The sequence below is a fragment of the Fundulus heteroclitus genome, chromosome 10 (assembly GCF_011125445.2).
Source record: "Fundulus heteroclitus isolate FHET01 chromosome 10, MU-UCD_Fhet_4.1, whole genome shotgun sequence".
Lineage (NCBI taxonomy): Eukaryota > Metazoa > Chordata > Actinopteri > Cyprinodontiformes > Fundulidae > Fundulus > Fundulus heteroclitus.
In genome coordinates, this window is record NC_046370.1 from 7046838 (window position 1) to 7059995 (window position 13158).

The window sequence follows — 13158 nt, forward strand, 5'->3', positions numbered from 1 at the left end:
TTTTTTTTTTATTTCACGGGAAATGGTTCGGCGAGTTAACAGAATATGACACCCTCTTTAGATTCTGCGGTTTAGGCGTGATTTATTTTATTTTTGTGAGATCTTAAACGGGATTTGAAACAAATATCTGCATACATCTAAATGCACTCGCTGGTTAGAGACCATGACGAGGAAGGTTCCCACCTTGTTCACAGGGGAAATTGAAGGAGAAAAGGCAAGCAACTGGCCAGGTTTGTAATTTAAAGTGACAGCTTTTTCGCTTTTTTACCAATGTCGTTTAAATGCGTAAAGGGAATTGTGTCTGTGTTCGCTTTATATTTGCGTGTGACTTCTTTGTCGTCTGAAAATGTCTCTGCTTGTAACGGTGGTCGTGTTAAAACCGGTGAAGAGGAAGCTAGGATATTTAACGTTAGTTTGCTACACAGCTAAGGAAAACTATCTTTATTAACCAGGTGTTTATTGTGATGATTGGTCTCCAGAAGTAGAAGATCATAGCGGCCTCGTTTGTCTTTATTTTTTTAAAATATTTAATCGACATAAATTCGCTTACATTTTTTTTATTTCTTTCCTTGATTCGACTTAGCTAGCTTGGCAGCATGAAGCTAATTAGTGGCCAATTAGCATCAAGTGCACTGGATGTTTCTGTTAATTAAAGCACTGATTATAATATGTTTCCTTTTAAACCTACTGTTCAATTTCTCTTATATGATTTCGAAGGAATTATTAAAATGTCACACAAACCAGAAAAAAGGACCCAAATAGAAACAGCATCGATTTTGGAATTCTGAACAATTTACATGTGTATTTTATATGGAAAGATATTAATTCTAATCTCTGTTGAAATAAAGTTAAAAATTCGCATTTTTACTATTAGTCTCTTGGTTTGGAAAACTATACCTGTGCTTTTTTTTTAGTTAATTAGAATGTAATGAAATGTTTGTAGTTATTATAACTTCAAATCAAAAAGTTAAACATTAATAGATGGATCCCAAACAATGATACAATTCAGGCATTATTTTCCTGATAATTTTGACCATTATGGTTTATAGCTCATAAAAACTGCTAATTCGTTGTTGTTGTTTTCTCAGAAAATTAGAATACTACATAAGAACGTTTTAAAACGGGGGGAAATTATGTTTATTTTAGAAATTTCATTATACTGAAAAATCCATGCACTGTACAGTATTTGCATACAATGTTTGTCCTGGTACCTTTTACTTGAAATACTGCATCACTGCAAGCTGGCATGGAGATGATCAGATTGGGGCTCGGTTGAGGCATTAGACAATCCCAATTTAGTGCACTTTGGTACGCACTGTTCTGTCTGGTTTCTTTAACCTTTCTCTTGACCAAACTGCATAGTTTGCCTTTCCATCCTTCGTCCTCAGTCTGGGACCTTAATTTCCAAATTAGATGCAAAATTTTGTTTATTTTGAATAGAAGGCCTTGAGCCACCGGGCAACAGTCCGGTAACTTGTAACAAGACAAATTATTGTGGTATCTGTGCGTTCACAAATGCAGGAGAATCCATCTTGTACCGCTCACGCTTCGACCTATTGTGACCGAACAAAAAAACGGTTCGGGCCCATCCCGTTTCAGTATTATGGTTTAAGGCGGGACATACAGCTGTGATGAAAGCAGGAGCTGCTTAGTCCACATCCATCCATCCATTTTCTAACACGTCTATCCACTGAGCTATATTATACACTGGAGTGCTAATCACCGTCTGTTTGAACGAGTCGCTTTGAAGCCACCAGCCGCAAAATTGGTACTCCCTATTTCCCCCCAGTAACTAGGGAATATGTGCGATACAGCATCGAATAACGAGGATTTTCTCATGTTCAGGGGGGGCTTAAAACTTTTAAAATGTCAAATGCCATATACTTTTATGTTATGTTCTAAAACTATCAAGTACTGAGAAAGTCATGTGCTGAAATATTTTGCATTTTATTCATTTAAATATATATGTTTAACATTTATAAATATATAAATAACAATAGACAAAAACATATATTTACATATGTGTATACCTATATATACATAAATACATATATACATACTTATATATACATATATATATATATATATTTAATATGAATAACATGTAAAATATTTCAGCACCTAATTTCCTAGTAGTTGATAGTGTTAGTACATCCACAGACTGTAGAATTACCTGTAAAACGTTTTCACTCAGCCAGAAAACTGCTTGTTGTTGCAAGCAAATCCTATGGGATTCTGTGAGAGTAGGGAGTAGCAAGATGGCGGCCAGTGACTTCAGTTTTTCGGCAAAATCAGCACTCCAGTGTATTATATAGCTCAGTGCGTCTATCCCTTGTGGGGTCGCCAAACGTGCTGGTGCCTATCTCCAGCTGTCAATGGGCGAGAGGCGGGGTACAACCTGGACAGGTCAGCAGTCTATCGCAGGGCAGCTGAGCCCACAGCCGAACCAAAACAAACATGGCAGCACAGGAGGACGGGCGTCTAGCTGCTGCTATCACATCTGTTTTGTCAGAATCCAAGATTTCTTCTTTGAGAGAAGAACAGCAAGAAGTGTCTTGACCAGCGTAACTTGTTACAGTTTCTCATGGCGCCTGCTGCTTTCAGTTTCATTTGATGCCGTGATTGGCTAAAACCAACCTTTGGTAGGCGGGCACTAGGTGCCGCTTCGCCCAATCAGCTCAGAGAGTTCTGCTGACTCTTTTTTTTTTTTTTTTTTTTTTTTTAAAGCCCATGTAAAACATGCTTCTGATGACTCTGGTTGTGTCCTTGAGACGTTTGTGTACGGTGGCTCTTAATATTCTGACTCTAGCTGAGGACAGTGGCAGTGACTGGCTGTTGGCTGGTCTCATGTCAGCAGTCTACCTTTTGATTGTGTAGGCCATAACAAAGACTACACGAACTTGGATTTTTCAAGAACTGTAAGTCATTATCATCAAAATAAACAGAAATAAATGCTTGAAATATATTACTGTGTAATGAATTTAGATCTTCACTGTTTAATTGTTATCACCAAACCTTTCAATTGTATCCTAATATATTGAGATACATCAGTATAGACTATAAAACCTCCTTGCACGTGATAATTTGCTTAAATGCACTCTTCTCTCGTTCACAGATGAAAAATTTGTTTCTCCCACAGGGATAGCGTGTTACAGATGTTGACGGAAAAGGATGCTGGTCTTCGCCAGGGCAAGAATCAGTGGGACACAAAGACCCCGGGAGACTCGAGGCCAGGACTGCCACTTGTTACAGAGTAGACGGGGAAAAACATGTGCACTGCAAGCTTTGCAAGATAGCAGTGGAAAAGAGTAGCACCCCGGAACATTCATTTCAAGAACTTCACCAAATAGGACAAATAGAAATTATCTTCCAGTTAAAAGGATGAAGTTCCTGTCCGGCTTTGTGACATTTGAGAACCTCCATGAGGTTCGGCGGTTGTGCCACTGGGGTCCGATCATAGCTCTGTCTGTCATTGCCATATGCTCAACCATGGCAATCCTGGACTCCATTATCTGGTACTGGCCTCTGGACACAACAGGAGGCAGCATTAACTTCCTCATGCTCATCAACTGGACCGTACTCATCCTCTACAACTACTTCAACGCTATGTTTGTTGGGCCAGGATACATTCCTATTGGCTGGAAACCCGTAAGATTTTTTTATTTATGGATTAATGTTTCAGCAATATAAAACAATATTATCCTGCAAATGTTGCTACGGAGTTTAATCAGTTGAATTCCCGCTGGGTTGCCTTTGCTTTAAATTCTCAAACAGGAGAACCAAGTCGATATGCAGTACCTACAGTACTGCAGAGTTTGCCAAGGTTACAAGGCCCCCAGATCCCACCACTGTCGAAAGTGTAACAGGTAAACACCTGCACAAACAGACCTTGGTTAAGTTTTTTTTTTTTTTTTTTTTTTCTTCGCCCATGAATTAAAGTTAGAGCTTAGAGGATATGTTCTGTAGCAAGAAAAATCACCAAGCTGTTGTTAGAACTGAACTGCTAGAGGGCTTGTTTGTTAACTTGCTGTTATTTAAGGCGCTGCCTGTGAAGACTAATCCAGCACCTGGATTAGTCTTCACAGGCAATTAGTCGTTTGACTTTGATTTATCTCCCTGGTCTGGATGAGTAAATATCAAAATTACAAAATAAAATTGATAATTTTATTAGTGGTTTTTTTTTGTACTAAAGGGGCAACTTTATCCATCTGTCTATTGACTGCAGATCAATTTAGCTGTCTGTAAGTCAATTAATTGTTCATTTATGAGCACATTCGTCCAGACATGGGTTCATGAGTTTGTCCGTTCATCCATGTCCCGTCCATCAATCCATTGATTGACATCCGTTGAGCCATCCATCTTTTGGTCTACGAATCAATCTATTCATCTGTCAATTCATCAGTTTTTCTGTTTTCATCAATCTGTCCATCACTTGATTTACCAGTCCGTCCTTCTGTATCTCCTGTCACCGGTCCATCCCTCCATCCATCAATTGATTCATCTCGCCTTTTGGCTGTCCATCGAGCCTTTCACCCATCATTCTATCACTGTATTCTTCTGTCCGTTCATCCCCCTGTTTATCCATCTATCCCTTTAATCACTCATCCACCTCGTCTTACATATGTTCCCCTATTCATCTGGACATCAGTTTGTCTTTTTGCCTGTCTGTCTGTCCATCCATCCTTCCGTCCATACGCCTTTGGGTAATGTAAGCACCATCCTAAAAGCTCGACCACCATAAAATCATATGGAACTTTTGAATTATATTTTTAAACAGCAATGAGAAATAGACTGCTAAACTTTTTAATCTCCAGTTTGGAAAAGTGGAATTTTAGGAAATTTGAAAACCCCAAAAAATCAGCAGAAACCCAGTCCAAGAGGAAATTGCTCTTTTTTTTCTTCTTCTATTTTTTTTTTTTTTTTACCCTTTCACATTACTTTTTTTTTTTTTTACCTAATAACAAAAAGTTAACAGACGGACCACAGACATTAGCTAGTCTCAGAAGTCTGTCATTCAGGTGTAACAATAAAATTAATTAAATTTACTTTATTTTAAACTACAATGTCCATTGAGCCACACTTTGAACACGAGTGTATGTTGTTTTTGTTTTTTTGGGGTTTTTTTGTGTTGTAATTTACTAATATTGTTCTATGGCTGTTTGTTCTTGTTGTTGGGTTGGGGGTTTTATTCACATCTTTGACTTTTATTTTACTGTTGCTTATTTATGAAGTAAAGTCATTATGCAAGTTTATGCTCCTTCAAAAGAACCGTCAGTTCCATCTTTTCTCCTCTTTTCCCCCTTCCTTCTCTTTCAGATGTGTCATGAAGATGGACCACCACTGCCCATGGATCAACAACTGCTGCGGCCACATGAACCATGCTTACTTCACTAGCTTCCTGCTGCTGGCTCCGCTGGGATGCTCACACGCCGCCATCATCTTCATTATGACCATGTATACACAGCTGTATGAGAGGGTAGTTATCAGTTCTAACTCACACTACCTGCGTTTCATGTGTTTTTGCAGCTCTAGAAAAGCTTCTGAACCCCCTTTTTTTTTCTTCTTAAATGCAGATATCATTTGGTTGGAGCACTGTAAAGATTGACATGAGTGCTGTGCGTCAGTTCCAGCCCCTCATGCCCTTCAGTGTGCCCGCCTTTGCTGCCACACTCTTTGCCTTAGGTTTGGCATTGGGCACCACAATTGCCGTTGGGATGCTTTTCTTCATTCAAGTAGGTTCTTTCCCCAGATTTGCGTTTGGCATTTCCAGTTTACATAAGTTGTTTTGCGATGCAAAGTTGCAAGTAGCTGAATACACGCAAAACCACAATAAACTATGTAAACTATGTTTACACTGGTGACCTTCACCAGAGCTTCTGTCTTTAATTGTTGTTCACTTGGACTTTGTGTTATGCTGCACAGTTTTTCAGTGGCATGCAAACTAAGGCTGAAACAAACAGATTAATGGATTATTGAAATAATCGTCAACTAATGTAGTAAACAAATATTTAACTGGAGAATACAGACTCTAAAACATGCCATTTACTGAAAGAACAACCCACTGACTCCAGAAATTCTATACAAAAATATACATTTTGTATTCAAGATGAAAAACCTTTGTCTATAATTGTGTTCAATCCAGAACTCCTCAAGTTGGATAGTTTTAGTTTTACTTGGTTCAAACTATATAAAAAAAAAAGAATCTCCTATTAAGCACCTTTTGCTATGTGATTATAAATCCCTTAATAGAAAAACAATCAATTGATTAATTAATTAGAAAAATAATTTAGTTAGAGCCCTAATTATATTAGCTACTATATTATGTATATTAGCTAAACGGATACATATGTATGTATTTATATATAAGGCCTTAATAGTTAAAAATTCATGTTATGAGCATTGAATTTAGGTTTTTTTTACATGTTTTTGCCATTTCCAGTTTACTAAAAAATGTGCAATAGATGTTTTCTTTTAAGTTCAAAATGGCTTTTTAGTAGTTGTATAGTTAAATGTTAGTGCATTTGTTAAGAGTGTGTTTTTTGTTGTTTTAGATTAAATTAATTGCTGAAATAATTGATAGCTGCAGCTCTAATGCAAACTCTGAAAAACTGAGGAATAATTCACTTTCAGGACTAATGCAGCGATTCAGATTTGTTTCACTAATGTGTCATGATTGACAGTTGGATGATAAATCGTAATGTCCTTTTTCAGATGAAAGTCATCCTCCGTAATAAAACCTCAATCGAATCCTGGATTGAGGAAAAGGTCAGAACATCTTTGCTTCTGTGCATCATTTTTTGCAGTTTTTTAAAAATATTTTTGGACCTGAAAATGTTGTTTTAGTGTCTGCATTTAACGAAAATAACATGTTTCCAAAATTTCTACATTTTATTGTCTGAACTGCCTAATATTGCTTTATATAGAACATGTCTGGTATATTGATTAGGAAGAATTAATACCACATACATGCCACAATGTGTTGTTTTTCTTGTTTATTCCCTTTAGGCCAAAGACAGAATACAGCACTACCAAACAGGGGAAGAGTTTGTTTTCCCTTACGACCTCGGCGGCCGCTGGCTGAATTTCAAACAAGTCTTTACATGGTCAGGGACACCTAAGGGAGACGGCACAGTTTGGCCGGTTCATCCCAAGTGTCACCAGCACACCTTAACTGTAGGTTCTGTTTGTTAATGACTTCATGCATTGATGTTTTTCTTTCACAGTTGAATGATTTCTTAAGTTAGTTGCTCTCAAAGTGTCGGGTCTGGTGTTATGGCGAGCCGTAAAATCTTTCCAGATTTTATATTATTTTTACATGTTTTGTTTTTAAAACTAATGTCTTTACTGGTTTCTACTTTATACAATAAATGGTTGTGTCAATAGTGACATGATGAGGCGTTAAACGTCAGGTCTGTTTTGCCCTTTATACATTAGTCTGCATACACAAACGACATCTATCTCCTGATGTTAAAGGGTTTTCCCTCTAAAGCAGGGCCTGAGAACTACTGTGTTAATCAATAATTCTTAATTCGATGAAGTTTATTTAAGTTTTACTCGTAAGATATATTTATTTAATGCTTGTTAAATGTTACTCTGCAGTATTCCTGACTTATGTTTCCTATTTTTGTGTGTTTTACAGATAGAGCAGCTGAAGCAGAAAGCTGATAAAAGAGTTAGAAGTGTAAGTACCTGCTAAATCCAAATCCAAATTGGGCCATTAATAGATAACTTTGTAGATTTATAATTTAATATAATCATTCAGCATATATAAAGAATATCAAACCTGCAATGATTGGCATTGATGATAAAAAAATATATTTTCCTCCTATTTATAGGACCCACTGTACATGATGACATGCTGAATTGAATCTTAAGGTCACTGAAAAAAGTATTAGACTGTGTGCACTGTAATGCAGCCAGGTTATTGCTTTTAATGTTTTGCATATTTTTACAGCTAACAAATCTTTGTTATGTAGTTGAATTGAACAAGATATATGTTACTTTTAGGAAGGAAAAAAATGTAACAAGTTAAGATGGTCTAATTTTGCTGTGTTGCAAAAACCTGCCATCTTAACAGGACTGTGAACAATATTGCGGATGTCTGCATAGCATCCTTTTCTTTGATCTATTTGTGCTTTGTAATAAGCAAAATGTCCATATTTTGGCAGTAAATCCCATAAAAATGTAAAACATTGTTGCAGCTTTTTGTTGGAAAACAAGCTGTGACTACAGCCAAATACCACAACATGTCATGATGAAATATCTGGCAGGGTTGGATGATATGGGAAAAAAAGCATATAGATGAAATAGAAATCATATTGACCGATATCGATAATTATCAACAAATTCATTGGCCATTTTAAGCTGTTGCTTAATGACCTATTTTAGATACAGAACACAAAAACACTGAATTCAAACAACTTTTTGCCAAAAAAGAAAAACACCTGGTCTCTGAACTCTTTGGACAGTCAGAGCATAAGGAAGGAAAACCTTTCTTCTATTGAGCTTTTTATTGACCTTTTTTTCTATCATGTCTTTTTTTTTTTTTTTTTTTTTTCTATGTCTATCGATCGATATATATCGTTATTGAATTATCGTCCAGCCCTAATATCTAGTAAATCAGGTTGTGAGGGCAGATTTACCAGTATACACGGTTTACTTAAAACAGGCAATGTTACAGTTTAGACAGAAAAAAAAGATGAAAGACATAATCCGAGCTGTAGAATAATCTGATATGTGTTGGCCTTGACCAGCAGGTCCAGTACCAGGTGGTGGAGGACTACAATGGAGCCTGCTGCCCTCTCAGCAAGGGTATACAAACCTTTTTTAGGACCCCCTGCACTGAGGAGCCCCGTATCCCCCTGAATAAGGGGGACATCATCCTGGCCACCCGTGGCACCAAGTATGTTCATCCGCACAGAAACATCCAATCGCTGTGGTTAATCGAGCGAGACATCTGTTAATTTTTTTTCGTCTTTGTAGATGGTGGATGTATGGTGATAAAGTTTTAAGTGAGGAGGAAATGAAAGGTAAAGTAAAAAACTGTTTCAAAATCTCTAATAAATTCATTGTTGTTTTGATCAGTTTTGAATGCATCCTTCATGAGGTTTATTTTATTTTTTTCTACTTCCCTTTAGCCGGAGATCGAGTGCGGGGATGGTTTCCCAGAAGATGCGTTGAAAAGTGCCATTATGACACAGCTGCCAATGATAGCACCAGCAATAAGAAAGTCAATTAGTACGTCCAGAGGCTTTATGAGGTGTAGGGGAGCTAAGCTGAACAGAATGTCCATCTACTGAAGATGTCTTGCCTCAGGCTGCAGGCTCTACTCAAGAATTTCATACTTTAATTAATATGTCAATCATGTTGTTGGCATATATCGGCTTCATTTCAGAGGATGCATCAAAGTCTTATAGAGAACTTGCTGTTAAGTGTCTAAAACAGACAGTTTGTGTGAGAGTTTGGTTTGTTTCTTGACTGTAATGAAAACCCCGACAAGAGTCTTAATTTCCAAGAATTGCCAAAAGGCTTTTATGTGACTTCATTATGATTATGTGATAATTCTTTTTTTCTTGAATCTGTTATTTTTACTTCTGTGTTGTTGTCTTTCTTTTTTTTTTTCTACTTATGCAATGCCTCTGCCCAGCGTACCCCAGGGCTTCATAATGCAACTCTTTCTACAATATGGAGATAACAATTCATTACTTCTTATTTTTGTAAAAGCCAATTGTTTGCCTCAAATTATAAATTGCAAATTAAAATAAAAATCTTCCCCAAGGGTGTATTATTTATTTTTTTTTTTTGTCTCAGTTTTGTACTTACTGGAAATGTCCTCATTTTCATTCTTAAAAATCGACCTAATCATGAAAAGGTAATTATACTTGACATAAAGCTGGTGCTAATCTTTTCTAGACTTTCCACAAATGTGTTATAAACTCATAACAAATTTCATAAAATGTTAATCTGAAGCTTACTATTGAATGTTTTTTGTTAAAACTGGTTGCTGTTCGAACCTTTACGTTAATAGCTTTTGGTTTACTTGTCCGCCAATGAAGAAGCTGGCTGTTCACACAGTGCAGTCTTTAAGCATAATAGAGCAAAGTCCAATTAAGTGGAGCTACACAAGGCAAAGACTACGATTGGAGTCAGAGGTTCAAGAGCCAACCACCCAAACATGCATCCAGGACGTTGATGTCAAACGTATCTTATCTGGGTTAAACACAAAAAGGACTGTTTCTCAGCAATCCAAGGTCCTCTAGATGTGGTCTGGAGGAAGAGTGCTGGGACACGCAATCAAACCTTGAGGTAGAGGGAGAAGTTTCCACAGTAAGTGATAATTTACGGAGTTTATCAAGTCCACAGTGAGCACAGCTATTTACCAGGACATTTAAGAGCATTTCTTGCAGCCAATATAATGCATTGAATGAGGAGCCCAGACTACGTGAGTGGACATTGTTTTCAGTAAGTCACTATTTCTGTTTAAAAATCCCGTTTTATTTATTTTGTGTAATATTTGCTTTTTCCAATTAACTTAGTTGTGACTTTTCATCAGCTGTAACCCACACTGATCAAAATTAACCAAATTAAACCCTTTAAATACTGTATATCCTTCTTTTTGCGACGTACCGTTGAGTTGTCCAATAATGAACAGCAGATGGCAGCATTGACGCGTCTAACCAGCGGAATCCAAAGAAGAAGAAATAGCTGTGACGTAAGGTTAATACGGAAGTGTCTTCCGTCAACAAACAAAACAGTTGCCGTTTTCCCAGCCTTTTCCATAAAGTATTCGGTATACAATCACCCCGTGTTGCAGTAATTAAATTCCCGGCATTTTTTAATGTCAGGAGGAGTTTAGTAGTTTCTTTTAACAGCTAGCTGTAGTGAAAAGCCGGTTAGCCTTCTAGCTAGAGCGTGAGCTACCCTCATTATTTGGGGGAATACAGAGAAGCTAGACATTTTAGAGACTCTCTGCAATATTATTCAGTCTCTGCGATTTTACTCATGCGTCTAACTAAGTTCCTGGCTTTTGTTTTATTTGTAAGGTAGTTGTTTTTTTCATGTATGGCTTCATGGCGTTTGCTCAAACTGGTTTCTCGGCTGAAAAAGCCACAGTTTATTTCGACTAAACCAAACAACACCGTGTCTCTGACGTCTGTTCAAGCGTTGTTGTGAGTACATGTATGCCGTTTGAATCTTGTGTTTAACATCGAAATGCATTTTCTGATGCCTCCTTTGTGTGTGTGTGTGTGTGTGTGTAGAATAAGTGCGCTGACAGAGTTTGAAGCGTCAAAGAGAGCAAAGGTTGAGGCAAAAACCCAAACGTCACCTGCACCTTTCTACAAAGGTACTTTGCTCAGTATTTTAACACAATACAGTGTCGCAGTTCAATTTTTCCTGACGATTTCTGTTTTTATTTTATTAGGTGGTGTGTGTTTTCGTCACCATGGCACTGGAAGTGGGTCAGTAGATCAAGAAACCAAGGAAAGCAAAGCAGAGACAAATATGGATGTGCGGCCTAAAACTGGAGCAGGTGGTTTGCGGGGTGTAAAGACGAAAGGTTCTTTTCCAAAAATAGGCCCCAGACAACAGCAGATGCTGAGAAGTACTCTCGATCGCTGGTTGGTAAAACCCTCAAAAAGTTCAAGTGCAACAGAGGAGTGCCTAGGCCAAGAGGATGTGGAAATCACAGATGAGGATATGTCTCAAAAGCCTCCAGCTGTGTATGTAAACAGTGATAGCGAAGACACAATGGATGAAGACACCCAAATACTGACGCCACAAGACTTTGACGAGGACTGTCCCTTCCCGCCCGACTCCAAGAGCTCTGCTGGGAGCGGGTTTCTGTTTAAACGTGCTGCATGTCAGGATGAGTTGGGAAAACAACCAGTGGAAGTACGCTCTGAGGCCTCAGCCACGCAGAGAACTAAAATAACAGACTTTTTTACGGGGGGCTCATCGCAGAGTTTCGCTGTAAAAAATGGTTGGCGAGAGACGTCTTCAGAGGAGCAAGATCCAGACGAGGAGCATTCAGCCGCTGACGTTAAATGGTTGGGAACGCCGATCAGCGAGCTGAGAAGAATGCCGGAATGTGGTGGGAAGCTTCCTCCGCTGAAAGATGTTCCTGGCCAGCACTCCGTGATGATAAGGGTTTGAGAACTTATTTATTTGGTTATAAACGACAATAACAGCTTTATGAATGCAGTTTACATTTTTTATTTTGGAACTTACAAAGTTGCAATGACAGATAAAGATGATGACTATATTATCAAATCCACATGCATTATGTAGTCATTAGCTGAATTCTTCCTGTATTTTTTTTTTTTTACCTTTTCTTTTTTCAATTTATCAATAGTTAATTTTAATCGGTCAGTTTCCATGCACAGACTCAACTTTAAGGGATAAGTCCACATTTTTTTCTTATAGTTTTATGTCAGGCTTTCCAAAAGCTTAAGGTCAGTTTGCTTACATGCAAACTCGATGCAGAAAGACCCAGGCCAAGGGTAGGACTTGAACCCAGGACCTTCTCGCTGCAAGGCAACAGCGCTAGCCACTGTTCAGCCCCGTTGTCAGACTAGTTACAGCACTATACAAGTACAAGCTATTTACCATTTATTGTTCTGTTGGATTACCCAGCTGGGTCCAAGTTATGTCCTACTAGCTCAGTAGTAAACTGATCTGGTACTCCAGGGGCCCGCGTCTTTCTCTGATTGGATCATTATCCGGCTCCTGCAAAACTTTTTGACAGGCTGAGATGGTAAATCTGTGATTTGAATCAGGTGTTGAACACACGGAAAACTTGCAGGACATTGATTGGCCTTTAAAGACCAAAGTTGCCCGTCTCCGATCTCGCTTCGCTTTGAGCAGTGCACTACCTCTTACACTGAAACAGACTCACAGCATCATGCTGCCACTTCCATGCTCAACAGTTAGTACAGTGTTAAGTTTAAGTGCTTCACTTTGACTCATCCAAACATACAGTGATTCTTGTCATTGTGACTACATAGCTCCATCCTTGTTTCATTTGAACATAAAGCTTTTCTCCAGAAAATATTTGAATTGGCCTTTTATGGGCAACTGCAAATTTAAGTAGAGCATGAAGGTGTGAATATTGGGATAGGGCTTCTTTTTCTTGGTTTGCACCACAGTCCGTTTTGTTAA

The 13158-nt window shown here is 38.1% G+C and overlaps 2 protein-coding genes across 4 annotated transcripts in view; both read left to right on the forward strand.

Annotated features, from left to right (window-relative positions):
* Window positions 1-7: 7 nt before the first annotated feature.
* Window positions 8-9789, forward strand: zdhhc6 (zinc finger DHHC-type palmitoyltransferase 6). 3 transcript variants are annotated; one of them, XM_036141857.1, is made up of 11 exons: window positions 8-230; window positions 3116-3648; window positions 3775-3866; window positions 5317-5476; window positions 5574-5732; window positions 6712-6765; window positions 7006-7173; window positions 7640-7681; window positions 8754-8902; window positions 8983-9029; window positions 9138-9789. In XM_036141857.1, exons 2-11 carry the CDS (start codon window positions 3382-3384, stop codon window positions 9236-9238), a joined length of 1239 nt encoding a protein of 412 aa, XP_035997750.1. In that variant the 5' UTR covers window positions 8-230; window positions 3116-3381; the 3' UTR covers window positions 9239-9789. The 3 variants fall into 3 exon arrangements, with proteins under 3 accessions (XP_035997750.1, XP_035997752.1, XP_035997751.1); XM_036141859.1 differs by having other exon boundaries at window positions 8757-8902; XM_036141858.1 differs by having other exon boundaries at window positions 3140-3648.
* Window positions 9790-10689: 900 nt separating this feature from the next.
* LOC105939956 (poly(ADP-ribose) glycohydrolase) overlaps window positions 10690-13158 on the forward strand; it is a 30866-nt gene continuing 28397 nt past the window's right edge. The window contains exons 1-3 of the mRNA XM_036141860.1: window positions 10690-11168; window positions 11259-11344; window positions 11423-12147. Coding sequence (XP_035997753.1) covers window positions 11062-11168; window positions 11259-11344; window positions 11423-12147 — 918 coding nt within the window. The 5' untranslated portion in view covers window positions 10690-11061. The remainder of the gene's footprint in view (window positions 11169-11258; window positions 11345-11422; window positions 12148-13158) is intronic.